Source organism: Pan paniscus, chromosome 14 (assembly GCF_029289425.2).
Source record: "Pan paniscus chromosome 14, NHGRI_mPanPan1-v2.0_pri, whole genome shotgun sequence".
Lineage (NCBI taxonomy): Eukaryota > Metazoa > Chordata > Mammalia > Primates > Hominidae > Pan > Pan paniscus.
In genome coordinates, this window is record NC_073263.2 from 111,654,660 (window position 1) to 111,674,419 (window position 19,760).

General features: G+C 46.6%; 1 protein-coding gene across 3 annotated transcripts in view; it reads right to left on the reverse strand.

Moving 5' to 3' along the window:
- Window positions 1-19,760, reverse strand: part of COL4A1 (collagen type IV alpha 1 chain) — a 157,948-nt gene that overhangs the window by 12,302 nt on the left and 125,886 nt on the right. For 2 of the 3 annotated variants that reach the window (XM_003832082.6, XM_034936976.3), the window contains exons 29-48: window positions 19,561-19,658; window positions 17,540-17,690; window positions 17,192-17,305; window positions 16,333-16,500; window positions 16,109-16,198; window positions 15,151-15,303; window positions 14,892-14,990; window positions 14,690-14,779; window positions 13,484-13,623; window positions 12,889-13,015; window positions 12,712-12,792; window positions 12,166-12,264; window positions 10,978-11,028; window positions 8,805-8,990; window positions 7,848-7,981; window positions 5,386-5,458; window positions 4,479-4,550; window positions 3,109-3,237; window positions 1,717-1,815; window positions 488-700 (exon numbers count right to left, since the gene is read on the reverse strand). In XM_003832082.6, coding sequence (XP_003832130.1) covers window positions 488-700; window positions 1,717-1,815; window positions 3,109-3,237; window positions 4,479-4,550; window positions 5,386-5,458; window positions 7,848-7,981; window positions 8,805-8,990; window positions 10,978-11,028; window positions 12,166-12,264; window positions 12,712-12,792; window positions 12,889-13,015; window positions 13,484-13,623; window positions 14,690-14,779; window positions 14,892-14,990; window positions 15,151-15,303; window positions 16,109-16,198; window positions 16,333-16,500; window positions 17,192-17,305; window positions 17,540-17,690; window positions 19,561-19,658 — 2,367 coding nt within the window. The other variant, XM_034936977.3, reaches the window with a different exon arrangement.

The following is a 19,760-nucleotide window of genomic DNA, read 5'->3' on the forward strand; positions in this document are numbered from 1 at the left end:
TGGTGGAGGATATCTGGGTCAGATTAAGATAATGAGGACAGATATGTAGCTTTCTGCTGATCTAAACTAGAGGAGCAGAGCTCAGCAGCTGTAGAGAATTTCAGACAGGATAACATGGACCTTTTTTTTACAAAGAGCAATGGTTAAGCCGCATCAATGCAAATTGTTAAGTGCACTCCAGGAATCTTGATCCTACTTGATAATTTGAAGATGAGATCTAAAGTTTTATTAATTTAAAGATTTTCGAAGATTCAGTCTCCACATTTCTTGGCTTGCCATTAGTAATACAGCAACTGTTGAACCGATTATTTGTAATCAATGGAGGGAAATGGGGCCGGGCTGCTTTTTCACTGGCTACCGCCCTCATGGCACAGTGTTTCACTCGCTACTGCCCTCACTGCAGCAGCAGAGGCGAGTCCAGCACTGCGCACCAAAGGCACTCAACACACCTACACTGAATGAATGCATGGATCTGCAGGCTTCTTACCCAAGTCCTGGCCATGGGCCCGTTCATTGCCTTGCACGTAGAGCAAAGAGTACCCGTGGTAAAGAATTTTGGTCCCAGAAGGACACTGTGGGTCATCTATTGTTTGACTATGCCTGGTCACAAGGAAGCCGTGATCAACAGATGGGGTGCCTGGGGGCCCCATGGATCCTGGCAACCCATCGGGGCCTGGTGGACCTGGAAATCCTCTTGGACCTGGAAGATAGGAGACAAATTAGTTTTCCTAATTACAAACACGCTCCCCCACAGGCTTTCAAAATCATTTTCTCCAAAGAGTTTTTAATATTTTATATTTCCACAAAGTATCCTACCTATTCATGTTACCAAAAAAGTCTAAAAAGAATGCATGGCTAACTAAATACAGCAGCCTACCTCCTTCATGGTGTCTTAACTTTTTCTTTTTACCTGCCACCTCAAGATATTTTTATAAGCACAGTTCTCGGTGCAGAGCAGATGCTTGAACAATTTAGTTCAATGAATATATGACACATATGAAAATGGATATATGAACAAATGAAAATAAATGAATGACGTGACTCTGTGCATGTCATTCACACGGAATCGTGGGGCTCCTGTTGGGGAGGACTATCATAGAATTATTAAACAACCTCATCTTAAGGTGTTTTCTCCTCCATAGCAGCCCAAAGCCTGTGTATGGAAATGGAGCAGTAAGGGACCTCGCAGGCAAGGCCTGCTTCTGTCCCCTAACTGTGCCACGTGCCAAACTGTGCCCAGGTCTGCTGGGCTGAGCTCTTTGTTCAGTTATTCAGCGGCCTCAGGCTTTTGCATCATAGCCTTCACCGGACACTCGAGTGTCCCTTCTCCTAAGGAAGCAGATCAAGTTCATCCCATGCCTTTGGGCCAATGCTGGCCTTATTTTCATTTCTGCTTCCCTTGTCCTTTGCTGAAATAGAATTTTCACAGCTGCAGCTCACATCCCACTTAGGAAACCACATGGGCCACCACTATTGGCTGCCTTTCAACAACATCTGGGAAACATACACTTTGATCAATATCTGTCTCTACACAGAAAAAAGGACACTTCTTCAGCTCTTCTATTTGATTCTATTTCTTCTAAGAAACAGACTTCTTAGGAAATCTGTCAAGTGATATATCCAACTTCATTCTGCTGTTTCCCCATGCCTGGTTCTGCTCCTTCTATCCCAAAGATCCTGGTCAAGGGTAATTAGGTTGGAAGTTTCGCAACCTACCAGTAGGCCCGGCAGGCCCCATCTCTCCTTTCTGGCCAGGGGCACCGTCAAACCCAGGAATACCTGGAGGTCCAGGTATACCCACCAATCCTGTAACACCTGAGGCAGAGGAGAAATAATTTATGATCCTGTATGGCAGTAAGCTGTATCTCTTTCTTCCCTTCTTAAATGTCCTTTTCAGTGTTCAAGGAGCCAAGCATAAAGTCTCACTGCAGATGAGAACGTTTTCTTGGACAGCCAGGAGTTGCTTCCCACAAAGTCGAGTACAGACTTCGCAGAAGCAGCTGGATATTCATATGGGGGTGTGTGTTTGGGCACCTCGTTCTGAGTTCTCCCTGGTTTCTTGCTGTTTGGCAGATTGGTTTGGAAAAGGCAGGTGATGTGGAGGGAATGAGAGACTGGATAACTTTCCCTCTCAGCCATATACTGGGGTCTCAATTTTTAGGCAACAGATATACCAACATGGATAGTTTTTTTTGTTTTCATGTACATAGCTTCTTCTTCTTCTTTCTTTCTCTTTTTTTTTTTTTTTTTTTTTGAGACAGGGTCTCGCTCTGTCACCCAGGCTGGAGTGCAGTGGCGTGACCACCGCTCACTGCAGCCTCGACCTCCCGGGCTCAAGCGATTCTCCTACCTCAGCCTCCCGAGTAGCTGGGACTACAGGTATGCACTACCACACCTGGCTCATTTTATCATTATTATTTTGTAGAGACAGACTCTCCCTATGTTGCCCAGGCTGGTCTTGAACTCCTGGGCTCAAGTGATCCTCCCACCTCAGCCTCCCAAAAAGCTGGCATTACATAGGTGTGACCCAGTGAGCCTGGCTAGCTTATTCTTAAGTATCATTAAATTTTCTTTGATGCTTTCAACTTTAAAATGTTTTCATTCTCCTTTACTTCCCACCCACTCCTTATCAGTAGCTCTTGAAATAGGAGATGTTTCGCTCAAATAAGCAGAAGACTATGTTAGGGTTTCGGGAAATAACAGAGAATTGTACAGACAGTGCCGATCAGGCAGCGCTCCTGGGGGCATGGATGGAGAGCACCGATTTTTACCATTCCAGATTGCTACGTGCCACCCCCACCTGGAGCGGGAGGCAGGAGGGGGAAAGGTAATGATCTGGTTCTTTGAGCCCATGTTTTTCTAACTGAACACAGATGTGTTGTTATGTGTTCCTCTAGCTTTTCCTGGGTTTTCTTCTGGATTTTTTAAGGTCCCTTTAAAAATGTCATAGGTTTTGATATGCATTGAAGGGAGGTAAGAAACTCATATTCATATGTGTGTGTATAATCATTACCCAGAAACTTATTTTAGATACATGGGTGAGGAGGAACTCTGACCACTGCCCCTCTGGGCTCCCCATACCACCCCGCACAGGCCAAGCCTTCTCACCTTGCTGGCCTTTCGGGCCTGGCAGTCCCTGAAGCCCTTTCAGCCCTGGGGGGCCCTCAGGACCAGGGAGCCCAGGCTCCCCTTTGATGATGTCGTAAGGACCTGGGGGGCCAGGAGGACCCGGGAGACCTGTGGGAATAGGGAAGGCATTGATCAATTTCACTGTCCACATACTGGGGCGGAAACAACTTTAGAAGGAGAATCCCGGGTGAAGCTATCCAAATGGAACGTACTTCTCAAAGGTAAAGTCATTATCAAAACCCAGGTAATCAGATCTTCACAAAACATGTCCAATCTGCACATCTTTATTATTTAACCTGAAATCCTGAACTCTCGGGCAAAGGCATTGGGGCATCAGCGTAACTTCCCACTGCATTCTGGGCACTGGGACCCCTGACAACTGCCCTGCAGCCTCATGCCAGCCCTCCCAGCGGGGAGAGAAGCTTGTTCTTCCCAGGCAGCCCCCGCTTCTGACGTGGAGAGTGCCACTCTGCGATTAGGACATTTTTCCCACACTCATCTGAAACCTGCCTTACTGTATAGTATCACACTGGTCCTGATCTTTGAGTGACGAATGAACTTAATCCTTCTTCTGCATGACAAGTCTTGGCATGTGGTAAGAACCACACAAAGTGCGAGGTCCCCTCAGCCTCCCCGTTTTCAGCCCAATACCCTCAACTCTCCCTCCCCTTCCACATACCCTCCCTCCCCTTCCACACACCCTCCCTCACCTTCCACACACCCTCCCTCCCCTCTCCTTCCTTGGGTTCCACTTCTCAGGGCATGTGGTTTCTCATTCTCTCTCCCAAAATATGGTTTGGAAAATTAAATGATGCCCTAGAAGTATGGTCTGCTCTAAAGAGGAAGCAGGATGAATACTGTGCTTAAACCATTCCCTTTTGAGATGATGTGGTTTTCGGCGACTTTCATGCTGTAGGCTCCCACCGGTGGAGAAGCCAACAGCACCTTTCCCAGGAAGAATTCTTTACTGTGCAGCAGGAATGCACTCCGTCTCTAAGTGCAAGATTGATTTTCTTACCTATTATAACTTTCAGTGGTTGATTTCAGGCTAACTTGAGAGCCTTGGGAAGTTTCTGAATTCTGAGCCTGTCAGTGAGAACCTCGGCCACCCCTCCCCTGGAGTTCCCTCAGTCCTGGATTTATCAGATTCTACTTTCAGACAAGTCGCTGGTTAAAATGTCAACTACAGGAATCTTGACTTGCTGCAAAGAATTCCCTATCAATTGTTTTTAATAATTTTTGAGTCATTTCACATATGAAAAACCAAACACCCCAATTCTGTGCATTCCTGGCTTTTACATTTTCACAAAGCACCAGTAAGGTGTCCACAGATCAACAAACTCTCCTACCTTTAGCTCCCGGGATGCCTTGATCGCCTTGATCACCTTTAATTCCCTGGAGGCCAGGAAGACCTTTTGGACCTAAAAGCAGAGGGAAAGCACTGTCTTGCACAGAATTCCCAATGATATACAAATATGTGTGTGTATATATCTCTCTCTAGTGCACACATATACATGTACACAAATGTATAGATAAATGCATATACACACACATATACTCATATATGCATACCCATATATACACATTCATACACCTGCTTATGCATGCATACATATACACATACATATATACACATATATGCACACATAGACAGTGAACAAATTTCCAATTTATCTTCAAGGAAGAAAACAGCATTATTTCTGGTCACGTGTGTAAAACTTTTAATGAAACTCTTTTTTCTAGAACCCAGAAGCTACATTTTTATAAGCATGCAGCCAACTGTAAATGGATCCAACTAGTGGAGGGGCATGGGGCACTGTTTTTGGTCCCGATCTGATTCACACATGTCCCCAGTTGGACCACAGGACACCTTGAGGCTGCGACCTGTCTTATTCGCCTTTCACGTGTATCTGACTCAGCAGTAAAAACTGCAGTGCCTGGGAGCTGGTAAGCAGCCCAAAAATGTGTGTTTAATACATGAATAAATTAATGAATAGCCCAAATCCATGACTTCTTATTGAGATATTAATGATCCACTGATTCTTAATAAGAAAATCAGAATGTCTTTACACTGGCATCCATAAGATTATACAAATTGGGCTGCCACACAGAAATGCCATTTTTAATTTGAAGAGAACAGTATCTCGTGCTATAATGGCAGCGGTGCTATCAGTGCTAAGGTGCCCGAGGTTAGCAAGCTCTTCACACAGCATCTGCTGCTGCAAAGGCTGTGCAGCAAGGCCTGTGCTGTCTTACCTTGAAATCCTGGAACTCCTGGAGGCCCCATATCACCCTTAGAGCCTGTGATTCCTGGAGAGCCACCAATACCCTAAACACACAAAGAGGAGGTTGGGAATTGCTCAGGATATGTAGGTTAAGTCTCTCCAGTAACCTGCTAGTTGGAAAACGGAAACAGCCCCTCAATGTTTTGGAAAGCACATTTGTGAACAAATGGTGCCTTGTGGTTTCTTAAATGACAGAATAACAACACCTTTGCATGTGCCTCAATCGGGAAGCTGGAAAGTAGAAGCATTTGTTTCCCTCCCATGTATCTCCTCTGCTTGTCCATCCACAGGGGAAGTGCCTGAGGAGCAGGCAAATGTCCCGCCCTTGCCACCTCCAGCTCACAGCACGATGCCATAGACAGAGCCAGGGCCCCCTCAACACCTATGACGGCAACATAGCCATCCAGCACCAGCCAACGAGCTTTTCTGAAAACTTTCCCCTTAATCCTCAAGTGCAGTCAGTTTTCTTTAGAATTAGTTTCATGTCTTATCTGAAAACTGATTTTAAATATGCAAAGACAATTAAGAAATGCTAAGGAACGAGTATTTTCCTTTATACTGTGGCAATATTCATGTATTTTAAAATAGGGGCTCATTTTCTTTCCATTTCAACAAGTCGTTCCTTTCTCTAGTCGTGGACAGCAACATGTAACAAGTTGTTTTATTTCTTACGTAGATTTGTTTCTTAGCCTTATTTTTAAAGTGTCAAACCAAAATAACATGAACAAATATATATGTATATAAACATATATACAAACACATATTTATACATAAGTATGTATATAGAGACAGACAGACACTGATTGGCACCAGGAATGGGGTGTATTTCTTTTTCTTCCTCTTTTTTTTTTTGAGACAGAGTCTCGCTCTGTCATCCAGGCTGGAGTGCAGTGGCGCCATCTCGTCTCACTTCAATCTCTGCCTCCTAGGTTCAAGCAATTCTCCTGCTTCAGCCTTCCAAGTGGCTGGGATTACAGGCATGAGCCACCATGCTAACTTGTGCATTTTTAGTAGAGACAGGGTTTTGCCATGTTGGCCAGGCTGGTCTCGAACTCCCCACCTCAGGTGATCTGCCCACCTCGGCCTCCCAAAGTGCTAGGATTACAGGCGTGAGCTTCCAGGCCCAGCCGGGAATGGGGTATATTTCTATGTTACTGAGGAATAAAAATGAGAATACATAAATATTTGACAAATTACCTACGCTTACATTACTGGAAAACTGCAATATAGCAATAGGGGTCCAAAAATACATTCACATACACATTTGCTATACTGTGGAGATACACACAGCTTTGAGGACAGGGAATGGGTAAACATGACTGTTGCTACTCCTTATAGCCAGTTCTGCATAACTATTTATAAGCATTTCATAACTTACTGATTCAGAAGTAAATCAGCACCATGTATTGTTTTGCACCCAGCAAGCTTAGCTATTCTGTATCCATCCTTGAGAAAGTAGTCTGATGACTCTAAGATATGTCTCTGCTGCTGAGCAGTTCAAAGCTTTCCCTTTAAGGGAGAACATGTGTTGACTTACAGAAGAACCCCGCTTGCTCCAACATAACTGCAGAGGTCTGTCTCAAATCCCTCCTATTCCTGATCTCCCCTGATGTACTCTCTCTTTCTCCTAATGTGTGTTAGAGAGAGAGAGAGAGACAGACAGATGGAGACAGATAGAGGAAACAGAGAGACAGACACAGAGAATAAAGCTCTGCTAATCCAGCTATTTGAATGAGCGAGCCACGTAAACACAATCCTTTAGCCATGGACGTGGTTAAGCTAAAAATCAAACCAAAGATCCATGACCACCACTAAGAAGGGCTATATATTCAGGTGCAGCAAAGAGCCAAAGTTAAGTCACACACACACACAGAAATACACAAGGCTGCTGGTCACTTATTGCACCCTGAGATGTGCTCTTCTGAAGGCTTGTCTAAGTCACCACTTAGACTCTGTATCTGGATCAGGTCAGTAAAGAAAGATGGAATATTGCTGGTTATCTTTTATGACTTGAACTGTTCAACTGCAACTCCCAGTCCTCCTGCCAGTCCTAAGAGATGGCTGGGCTAGTTTTACAGAATTGTTCTCTGCAAAACAACATTGGCTTGCTTTTTACATTGAGTTTGTGAATAGGTCTTAAATTTAGGCATTGAGCCATAATTTCCAGCAGTATAACATTTCCCTTTTATGGTTCTTGGAAAACTGGATTGTAAAAAAATGTTACAATAGTTTCCTACTCTGATGCCAATAAAGATGTGGGTTACTGGCAAGAAAGAAAGAAAGAACTGATTTAGTGGGGATGTGGGAGTGTAACACACACACACACACATATATATATACATACACAAAATACATACACACATAGACACATATGAATACTTCTGGCCAGAAAAGACTCCTTTAAAAATAAAAATCTACAAATCAATAACTCACAGGCATGCCCTGGAATCCAGGGTCTCCCTTGGGCCCTGGGACACCGGGTGCTCCTGGCCAGCCTGGATTTCCTTTGTCACCTTTAACTCCATCAATCCCAGGAAGCCCTGGAGGCCCCATGGGTCCCGGAAGTCCTAATGGAAGAGAAGAAAGCCACGCATTTGGGGTTAAATATGCACAAGTGTCCCTGGGCTGTGGGGCTATCAATACTGCCACCCACGGCCCCTCACTGATACAACACTGGACCAACAGTGACAACCCTTGAGACAGAAATCCAGGCAGGTCCAGGAAGGAAGGAAGGAGGGAGGGAGGAAGGGAGGAAGGGAGGAAGGGAGGGAGGGAGGGAATAGAAACACCACTATCTCTGATAAAACACTGGACCGACAATGTGAACCCTTGAGACAGAAATTGAGGAAGGTCTGGGAAGGAAGGAAGGGAGGGAAGGAGGGAGGAAGGAAGGGAGGGAGGGCGGGAGGAGGGGAGGGGAGGGGAAGGAGGGAGGGAGAGAGGAAGGGAGGAAAGAAGGAAGGAAGGAAGGAAATAATAAGGAAGGAAGGAAGGACAGACATAGAAATGCCACTGTCTCCGTGTCCAAAATGGCCTGCGGTCAGTGGTGCCCGGGCATCTGTGCTACCACTACAGGGGTCTTCATCAGAACCCACAAGTGGGCCCAAGTGCTGTGCTGGTTTAAGTCAAACGCCACCGACGGGGCACGAGTCCAGGCTTGTCCAATCATTTCCTTTCTTGCATCTCCCTAATTACTTAAATTCCTTGACAGAAAGGATACAAGAAAAGCTTTGACTCGATGGGGGCCAAACACAATTTCAAGCTGTAATAAATGCTGCAGACTTCTAAATAAAAAAGCCCAATTGAGAATTTAACTATTTCTTTTACACTATTTCCTTTTGTGAATTCTGTCCCAGTCCCCAGCCCTGGCCCCTGGTGAGATGCCCTTACCTGGCAGGCCAGGCTGGCCCTGAGGTCCGCGGTCTCCTTTGGGCCCCTCCGTGGCATGGCCTGGGGATCCCGGTAACCCCGGCTGTCCCTGGGGCCCCGGAGGACCCATGAATCCTTGCTCTCCTTTGGATCCAGGAATTCCTGGGCTCCCGGCTAATCCTGGGAAACCCACCTCACCCTTTGAACCTAAACAAGAAAAACAGTTTGAGGTGATGGGAAACGCAGCAGCAGAACAGTAATCTCCAGCGTGGACGGCAGAGATGGGATGAGGCATGCCTCATCCTGTAGGGACCGCTCAGAGGGGGCTTCCAGGGACACCACGGGAAACTGCAGCAAGGGCTCCGATCCCTCCTTCTCTTTAATAACACACTAGAATCCGACCATGGCCTGGCTGGAAAAAGAGCTCAGAATGCTAGGAACCCAGCTATCGTTTTCATACTTCTTACAAGACGTGTTCTATGGCAAAGGCATCTGAATTGTGTTTAAAGACATCTGCAGCAAGTGCACTGCTAAACGAAAGCCTCACTCCATCAGCACATGAATGGGCTGGACAAGCCAATCATGTTATATCCATGCAGTGGGACACTACTCAGCCATAGAAAGAAGTGAGCAACCACTGGGCTGGATCTCAAACGAATTATGTCGTGGGAGAGTAGTCAGGCTGAAAAGACTACGAAGTGTATGGTTTTATTTTTGTAAACTGCTGGAAAACGCAAACTAACCTAGAGGACCAGAAGGCAGATGGACGTTTGCTTGGGGAATGGGGAGAGGGCAGGAGCGGGGGATTATGAAGCCACGGAGGAGACTTTTGGGGGAAGGCTTTGCCTGCTATCTAGAATGTGGGGATGTTTTCATGGTGTAGACCTATGTCAGCCTTATCAAATTGTCCACTTTAAATATTTGTAGTTTATGACCTGTCAGTGAAACTTCAATAGAGCAGGTTTAAAAAATTAAAAAGTAACAGCTTGTAGGAAAAAGAAATTCCATGTTTAGTTTTAAACATAGTATCCAAATCTTACCAATAAAAATGCCAAAATTCTAAGGTTATTTCCAAAACAAAGGAAAAGGGAATGAAATAGGGTCAAGACCTAAAGTGGTCATTTGGGATTCTCTTCTCCTGGGGATTCTCCCTGCTATTTCACACAGCAATGAGTGGAAAACGCAAGGTGCTGCATAGAGTTTGTGCAAGGGCAGTGCAGCATGTCCAAAGGAGTGTGCGGGATCACATGGCAAGGTAGGAAAGGCAGGGCAGGAACAGCCCACAGCGACCCCTTGAGCAGGTGCATTTGCAAGGGGCTCTGTGTTTGAGGGATTCTGTGAGTTAAGGGAGAGGGAAGTGTCCATTCCCAAGGCAGCCCACCCGGCACCAGGCCATCCTTCTCAACCCAGGGGTTCCCAGTGTCAGACTACATGCCTGCCAAGGAAACACTCTGGGCTGGTCTCGGGGAGAACCAGGGGGTGGGAGAAACAACACCTCCGTGCCCCTGCTCCTTCTCAGCTGAAGTCCAAGGCCTTCCAGGGCTTTCTGAATCCTCCCACTGAGTGGGATCACTCAGCCAGCCCAGCCACGGGCCATAAGCATGCCCATGGATGCTGTGTGTGAGCTCCTGGCTGCAGCCACCTGTGGCTTCTCTTCAGTGTCGTGCAGCTCACATGCCTTGTATTTTCTGTGTCCCCTTTGCTTTCCCATGAAATGCTCAGCTCTCTGAGAGAAGAGACTGCCTTCCCAAGCTCCTGGCCAACTCTTAGCTGCACTTAGTACTGAGCACATCGTGGCTGCGCAGGGCATGTTTTTGTCTCGTGGTGTGTGCTACATACTGTCCTGCGTTCACATAAGTATAACCAGTTCTAGAAAGTCAGAATTTCAATATTCTGATGACCTTCTAGGCATAAAAATGACAGGGGTCTCGCCTCTCTGCTGGATTTTTATAAAATTAGTCCAAGTAAAAGATAATTCTGATCATGAGTGTACTGCACGCCATTTTGATCCATTAATTAGAAGGGAACCACATGTGTCTTGCAGGCATTGCCCTCTGGGCTCAGCACCCATCCTCCATCCCGTTGCTGCCTGGCCAACAGGGATGGGGCTTCATCCTGAAGACACTGCCCCTTGTTCTGCTAATCAGGCAGCAGCGGTTGGTTGAAAAGGAAGAGCACAGTGAGCAAAGATTACCTTTGTCTCCTTTGGCCCCTGGAAACCCTGGGAATCCTCTTCCTGGTAGACCTATAAGATGAGGGTAAAATGCAACGTTTCTCTTTACTTAAACAATCCCTCTGCAGGTACAACAGAAAGCACTATCAACTCTGCAATAATACTATGTATATTGTGGAGTACATAGATATTAGTTAATTGCACCCTTGTAATAAAATGATATTCCTACAGTTATAATAAGATACCCTTGACTGGATGTTCCTAATTTAGTACTTTTTCCTAAGTACCTTTCAGCTCAGAACCACCATGGCATTTAGCACAAATGATCTGTGCAAATGAGTATTTGTTTCCTGCTGCCGTCTGGAGATAAGCAAATGGGATTCTCAGACAACCATCCACTAATTGCTATTCTCAGGGAGGTGGGGAAAGCCAAAGAGATTTGGGGCAGCAGATGCTGGGGAGATGACAAACGTCAGCAAAGGGCTTGAGGGAAGATTCAAATCGGGGGAAAGGAGTGCAGGGGTATTTTTATGAATTGTTTGTATAGAAAAACAAATGTATAGAATATAAAGTTATGGAATGAAAAAAATGAACTTAAGAAAGAGGCCAGCACCAATAGCTGTGGATGCTCTTGGTGGTCCTCCCAGTGTCCCCCCAAGTCAGGGGTAACCTGCTTCAAATGGTGTGTTTATCTCTCTCTTGCATTAAATACGAATATTACTGTGTATGTGATTGTCATCATCACACCTGCACTTTTGTCCAAGTTATGGCCAAGTTAAAGCCCACCAGTGACAGGAGCAGACTCAGGGGCCAACCAATATTTCCAACCATTTCCCCTCAAATGGGGAAATGCTGGGCAAAGAAAAGAGTTTTGTTTTGCTTTGCTTTGTTTTGTCATAGCAACCACAAGGGAAATGGAAAGTGTTCTAACAGCAGGTATTTTATGTGTCTCTGACTCACCACTGAGAGCTCAGGTTATTTCAGGGGAAGATGCCCTCAGTATTTATGGGATAATAAATACCCCTTCCCTTCTTCCCCTCCACTCATCCCACTCTACTCCACACATCCACATCAGTGTTTAAGTAGTTGCAGGGATGTGCAGTCTAGGGGCCATCTGTGCCCAGCTTTATTCACTGAACACAGGCAGTCTGCAGGTCTCTGGGAGTGGACACTGCTGATTCTGATAGGGAATGGGGCATTGGGCCATACCTGGTTCACCCTTCTCTCCTGCTGACCCCGGGATTCCATCACTGCCTGGCTCCCCTTTCTGGCCAGCTGGGCCTGTGGGGCCAGGAGTCCCAGGAAGACCTCAAAGAGAAAAGTCACATCAGACAACCACATAACCTCTCACAGCACCCTAGTTGCCACACAAAATGGCCCTTTGCTGACATCCTTTAAGGGAGCTGTTCCCTCCCAAGCACACCTGGTTTTCCTGAGGTCAGTTCTGACTTCCCTTCAGAAAGGACCCTGCGCGCTTTCAGCAATACCACCAAACCCTGACCCTCCAAAGCTGGTGACAAAAACTCCATGATGGCCACAAAAACAGTTTGGAGATTTAGGTCCTAGATCCTGCTCGTGACAAGACCTCAGAAAGATCCTGTAACCTGCACTAGACTCAGTTTGCCCATCTGAAAATGGGAGACAGGACAGCTGGCCTCCCTGCTCCCCGTCTGTGATGGGAACTCCCTGGGGCCTCCCATCCCCTGGCCACTGTTCTCTATGTGCCCAGGCTGTGTCCCAAAGAGGGCCCTCTACCTGCTTCTCCTTTGACACCAGGGATGCCATCCAATCCTGGGAGGCCTTTGTCACCTTTTTCTCCAGGCAGCCCAGGACTTCCTAAAGAAAAAAACAAAACACCAGAACATCCATAAGTTTGGGCTTTTCTTTCATTTCTTAGATTCCCCAAGTCCAAGAGAAGCCCCCCTCACCTACCTGGATAGCCAACACTCCCGGGAGACCCTTTAAGGCCTGGGGACCCTGGCATTCCTGGGATCCCAATGGTTCCTTTTTCTCCCTTCTCTCCAGGGCTTCCTGGGAAACCCGCTATCCCTTGATCTCCCTGCAAGTAAAAGTCAGGCATATTAACTTTACATTTGTCCATGGGCATGCATCTGTAGGCATGTTATAGATAATGGTATACATTTTGGTGCAATGAATATTGCATTGCAAAACTCCATTTCCAGATTTCTCATCAAAGAATCAAAGTCCATTTCTGAATGGAGAGGAAAACTTAGGCACAGTAGAGCCAACCATCTGGTTTCTACCTGCCATTCCTCTTCGCCCTCCATCCTCTCTGTTTTATCCCAGTGACAGCTGTCTCCCACCTTAGCCTCTCACCCGTCTCTAGATTCTTCCTTGGGGGAGAGGTAGTGAATACAAGGGGAAGGAGAGGCGACTTGTGCTGCCTTATGGGACTCCCTGTGTGTTATGGCTCATTGAGTGTGCTGAGATATTTGCTGAGCATTTCTCAGACAGCATCTCCACTGAGCTGGGAGAAGGGGACCTTTCCACGCAGAGCGCTGGTTACCTTTTCACCACGCAGCCCTGGGATGCCTATGCCAGGTGGGCCTGCCTGTCCTTTCTCTCCTTTTGCACCTTTGTCTCCAGGTAAGCCAGGTGAGCCTTGTGGGCCAGGGATGCCAGGCACACCTTTCTCTCCAGGTGTTCCTATAAACACAAACAATTGAAACTTGATTTGGGCTTAGCTAGTGCTGGTATTACAAATGAAAAAGTGCCTCCACAGCCAGCCAAGAATGAGATACAAGAACGTGAATCCCCCACAACCAGCCAAGATTGAGATACAAGAATGCACATCCCTCATGTATCAATCGGCTCATGACCCAGAACACGTCAGTCACCCAGATCACATCAGAGCCACGCTAGGAAATGTCTCTCCTGTCCTTTAAGACCATCATGTTATAAGACAGGGAAGAAATACATTAACTACCTAGAATATTTACTTTCTCAACAGAATAAAAATGGATCTTATGTTCTTTATTATACAGCCAGCTCTCATTAGCCAGACGTCACAGGGACTATGAGGCAGGCCGGCCGGAGTCTGTGCACACTCGGTTCTGTGATGCATGCTGGTAGCCAGGCTTATTCAGACATAGGCATGACCAGCAATCTAGGTGCTTATATTTTAATTAAAGTGATAACAGCACCTGGTCAAGACTCAAGAGGAGATGGAAAGATGGGCTTCCCATCTGAACTCTCCCCCTTTCTGAGTGAGCTCTGAGGACCATCACCACCCAGCCCTTCCCGCACTCTCCTCCTCTTCCCGGCTGCTCTCACTACAATAGACACGGATGGCAAAGCATTAAGGCTAGTCCAGGATTGGAGCAGAGGAGTCCGGAGAATTCTTCTGAACTAACACAAAGGGCTCTGGAGCCATAAGCTACTCAGGCTGACAAGCCTGGATGGAGAAGCCGTCGTCTCTTAGGGAGATCCTAGCCAAGGGGATGGTCACTTGGAGATCATCAAAAGTTGACTGTATACAGCCCATGTTTTATTCCATTAGATGGTGAGTTTTCTTAGCAATGGCCATTCTGTCAGCCAAATGTCATCCATCCCTGAGCAGGAGACCATTCAGAGCTGGGGATGTGAATTCATGTGAAAGACACACGTGCCTGGATTCTGTCCGTCTCAGCTGAAGAGGATCTCATTCTGCAGACATGCCCTACCAGTACCACACGCACGCATGCTAAAGAACCCTCTTCTAAATCCAGTTTACCTGGCAAGCCCATTCCACCAACAGATCCTTTTGGTCCTGGAAGTCCTGGAGCACCTGGGGTTCCACTTATACCTGGATCACCTTTAGGTCCTAGAACCATAAAGAAAGCAGTCTGACAGGTTGACATCTACAGAAAGAGCTGGGGAACACACGCCTCATCCCGAGCCCTTGCCACACTGCGGACCAGAGCTCCACACTGTACCTGGCTGCCCAGGCTGTCCTGCCTGCCCGTCCTTTCCAGGCACTCCTGGGGTCCCAGGGTCTCCTCGGGATCCCTTCTCACCAATTGGTCCAATTTGTCCTACACATCAGAGAAGAAAATAGCAATGACCCGCATTTGCTTGCAAGCAAGTTGCTGCAGAAACGCAGGTTGGTTTGGTTATTATTTATGGAGGACCCGATAACCCAGGAAAGGCATATTGTGGTTCCGAGCTTGGCCATGAGAAGCCTCCTGGACTTGCCTTTCTCTCCTTGGTCTCCTTTCTGGCCCTTCATGCTGCCCATGTCCACCTTATCCATGGAGCCAGGCTTGCCAGGGAGACCGACATCCCCCTTATCACCTTTCAAGCCAGGGTCTCCCCTGGGTCCTGAGGAGCCCGGAAAGCCATGGTCCCCTGCAGAGGAAAGAGAAGGCACTGGTGAGCCTGGGCCAGTGTCACAGAGGTGCTCAAAAGGCTCATGTTCTTGTTGACAGGGACAGCAGCTGGCAAAAAGGCTACAAAGCACTCATAACTTGTCCAAAATGGCATTAATGGCCAGTGTCTGAGACACAGAAGAATCCAACCCCAGGTAAATGAGCAGTAAAAAGCCATTTTCTACAATTCGTTATTCGCTAATAACTCTACTGCATGTGACTTGGCTTTCAGGTTTAGATAACTTACATTTCTCTCCTTCCTACATATCTTTATCACTCTTATTCATAGTGCCCCTCAGTTCTATACAAAATAATAGAACAGGAATTTTATCATTCTACAAAACAAATGACCTTTTCATGTGTCATATTTACAGTAATTCTTTGTAAAAGACATTATTTTGGAACAACTTCAAATAACAAGATAAGAAATAAAGATGAAGCCTTGTAAACTTGCACAGGTTGTTAATCTGAGCCTAAGGACTCGGTCCCTGTATCTTGGCATGGCTGAAGATTCCACCATTTCTCACAAGAAGAATCTCATCTGTGCCAAGAAGGAAAGCACAGCTTCTTTCTGATTTGCTTGGCCAAGCACAGTTTCAACCCATGTGCATTGAGCACCAGGAATCCTACTGGAAGAAGGGGGTCTCCCAGCCTTCTGCTTGATGTTCCTAACTTCTTTTGTAGGCGTCTTAAAGGGAAATATGATCTATGACAACTTGAGAATTTCCCAAGTGGCATCGAGAAATAGACACAAGATGAGCTTCTAGGGTTATCAGCTCCCCTACCTTTTTCACCCGGTAATCCAGGAGCACCCACTGGTCCTGGTGAGCCCGGCTGCCCGGGGGTCCCCATGACGCCCATTTCTCCCTTGGAACCTGTGGCCAAAGGAAAGGACTGTGAACATTTTCTTGCTCTGAATGCTGACAGTAAATGCTAAGAGTCATAAAAAGAATAGGGTGAGGCCCATGTCTTCATGATGGATCCAGGCAGAAGTTCAAAAATCACTTACCTGGAAACCCAGGAATCCCAGGAGCCCCCTGCTGTCCAGGAAGGCCAGGGAGCCCCGACTGTCCCGTTATGCCAGGGAGTCCTTGAGCCCCTTTATCTCCTTTAGGGCCCGGCATGTCCAGTCCAGGGAATCCAGGGAAACCCTTCTCTCCTTTTATTCCAGGAGGGCCTGCAGTTGGGTGAAACGCAAATAACTTTTAGCAGAATTTACAGAATGATCTACAATGTACAGTGCTCTGTTTAACTATGACTTTCTGCAGAAAGCCCATGAACAAGCCCACACTGGGAACTTGAATGGATCATCTGTTAGGTGTTGGTGTTTGGGGTCGTCAGGATAATCAAATGGTTCTTGTTCTAAAAGAAAAGCACTCCCCTTTCCTGTCATTGAGAGTCAGCAATGCCACCCTAAGCACCACCACCGCCTTGTCGCAGTACTTAGGACTAGGGCTAGTTTTGCTCTAATTTCCATGCACCACCTTAATTCTATGATTATTATGATCAAAGGCAAAGCTAGGTTCTAGACATGGACTCAATTAGTTTAAATTATCCACCACTAATTAACCGTCCTATGGAAAGATAATATAGAGACATCAGTTAGAATAAAATGTGAAACGTGATGGAGTATACAATAAAGGAAAGGTCTCTTTGTTTGGCACATCATCTCAGCGGGTGGGAAAAAAATCTGGGACTACATTTAAGCAAACAATCAAACCTATTTTCACAAACTCGAGTTTTATTTTTCTCTCTTTTTATCTCATACATTGTGCTAAGCTTCACTTCATAGGGGCCCCAGCCTCATCCCCCATGCTTCAGAAAAGCATGCTTTTGGGAACAGATAATTCTAGAAGCATGTCACTCACCTGACAACCCCGGTGGTCCCTGTCCTCCAGGGGGACCCCTAGCTCCAGGGGGGCCTATTCCTGGAACTCCTGGAGACCCCACGGAGCCTGGCAATCCAGGAGGTCCCGGTTCACCTGGAGAAGAAAAATTGAGAGTAAGCTGTACAGGAGCAGTGGCACGTCTCCCGGCCTAGGAGACCCACGCACACGAATGGCCCCAGCAACGGAAAGCCACGAGCTCTAGGCCTCTAGGATTTGCATCGTTCGTTCAACAAATACATATCAAATATACTCGGTAGGGGCTCTGGGAATGCAAAAACAAGCACATCCTGTCCTTGAAACCCTCCAGACTGATCTGCATGAAGTTACCTCTGATCCCCTGAAGCCCAGGGGGTCCGATCGCTCCATGTTCTCCAGGAACGCCTGGTACCCCAATGCTCCCCTTCTCCCCGGGTGTGCCAGGAATGCCGGGAAGACCTGGCAAACCTTTGAGTCCCGGTAGACCAACTCCAGGCTCTCCCTGAAAATCCCCAAAGCACAGAGAAGCAAATTGATTTGCAAAGTCAGTATTTTTATCAAACCAATAGCATAAGTGAAGACTTAACAGATACTGCCAATGCATTTAGTAAGAATATTATCTGCTCAACCCTTTTCAAGCGTTTGCAAAGCTTCCTCATACCTATTATATCTTTTCAATCTCACCACAAGCCCCATAGGTGGGTAACTTTTATTGTTTTCATTTTACAAAGGAGGAAAAGCAAGGCTCCCCATGGATAAATGACATTCTTCTCAAGTCTTCTGACCTGAGCTTGTCCCCTCAACTCTGCAGCCTGGTGCCTGTGACAAAGCGCTGGCCCTGAGTAACCGGTTAAATGACAGATATGATTTGTGAGTAGTTAATGGAGTTCTTCCTAAGAGATGGCAAGGTTCCAGGGCTAGCATGGACACCAGTTATTTAGTTTTTTGGATTAATGAAGGTTTCACAGTAAATTAAGCGTTTTAAACTATGGCATGAGTCACTGGGCTTTGATAGATACAGATGATTAAAATAAAGGGTGAGGGTGCCTTGGAAGCGGCCTGGATTTAGGCATAGATGTGAGGCTCCAAAGCAAGCAGGTGGCCATGAAATCACAGCGCTCCACCGGTGTCCCCTGTCTGCAAATGATATTTCCAGAGAGGGAGGATTTGGACATTAGTGGGCAGTGGTAACTTCCCTACTTGTCCCGGAAGGAAATTTTCAAAATGGAACAAAATCCATCAAGGGGATTCTTGAAAAAGCATGGTATTTTTAATCATAAATTAAATCTTTCATTCCCATTCCATTAGGCATTTACTAACTCCTGAGTCTTGCACTAAGTTTAAGATGATCCGCAAGTTGCTGCGGTTGACTAAATGTTCAAATGCAACATAGGTTATCAGGGGAAGCTGGTGGCGGGTTGTACAAAGACAAAGGTCCAAAGGTTTCTCTTCAGCCTCAGCCACCAGAGGAGGGCACCCTGCTGTCAGGTATTTCTCCGGAAGAAACCTCCCCTGGGATCCCAGAGGCATGGCCCCTGTGGTGCCCATCTGCCCTCTCCTGAGGGCCAGGGAGCAGGCCCCACCTGGGTCCATCACTGGCAACGTTTATCGATGGCCGTTGGCCCTTTCTCCCGTTTGGTACCAATGCCTTCTGGCAATTTCACATTGGTTCCTTACAATCAGGACAGGAAAGGATCTAATCGGTAGTCGCTCACATTTGCTGAGCAGAATTTCAAGTATAGGCAAGTTGGTAGCAGAATATTTGAGGGCAAGGAGAATCCTGACTTCACCCTGTACCAACAGTTCTCAAGCCGGGGCAATCTGGTCGCCCTAGTGACATTTGCCAATGTCTGGAGATATTTTCAGTTGTGACTGGGTGGAAGGGGGATGCTCTTTTGGTGACCCATAGGTGGAGGGAGGGCTGCTCCTGCCAAAAGCCCTACAAAGGCACAGGGTGGCCCCCACAGAAAAGAGCTATTGAACCCAGAATGCCAGTAGTGCTGAGGCTGAGAAACCATCCTGGGTGACTATGCTTTCTTTCAGGACAGTGGCTTTCAAACAGCCTTCATCTGCTTCTCACAGTAAGAAACATATTTTACCCTGAGTTCCAGCTTACAAAGGCAAGAAAATGTCTGTCATAAAATTTCATAAAATTGAAACAAATGTTTCATAAAATCAAAACAAGTGTTTCCCTTCAAAATACTTACTTCCATGTGCTACGTTCTCTGATACTTTCTATTCTATGTTATTTCATCAAAAACAAAAATCTGCTGGCCCAACATGTCCTGGGACGTTCATAACCTGCATTTTTTCCATCCAACTAATAACAAGGATGGGGGAGAAGGGTCATGGAGGGAATGCTTGGCACTCACCTTCTGGCCCTGCACACCTGGGTTCCCAGGTAAGCCATTAAATCCCGGGCGACCTGGAGTCCCCGGAGGCCCCACGTCTCCAGGTAAGCCGTCAACACCTGTTTTAAAGAGTCAAAAAAAAAAAAAAATCATTGCAATTACAATGCCGTTCCCCACTTTCTTCACTTTTAGTCTTGCCCAGAGATGCCGACCTGATCTGA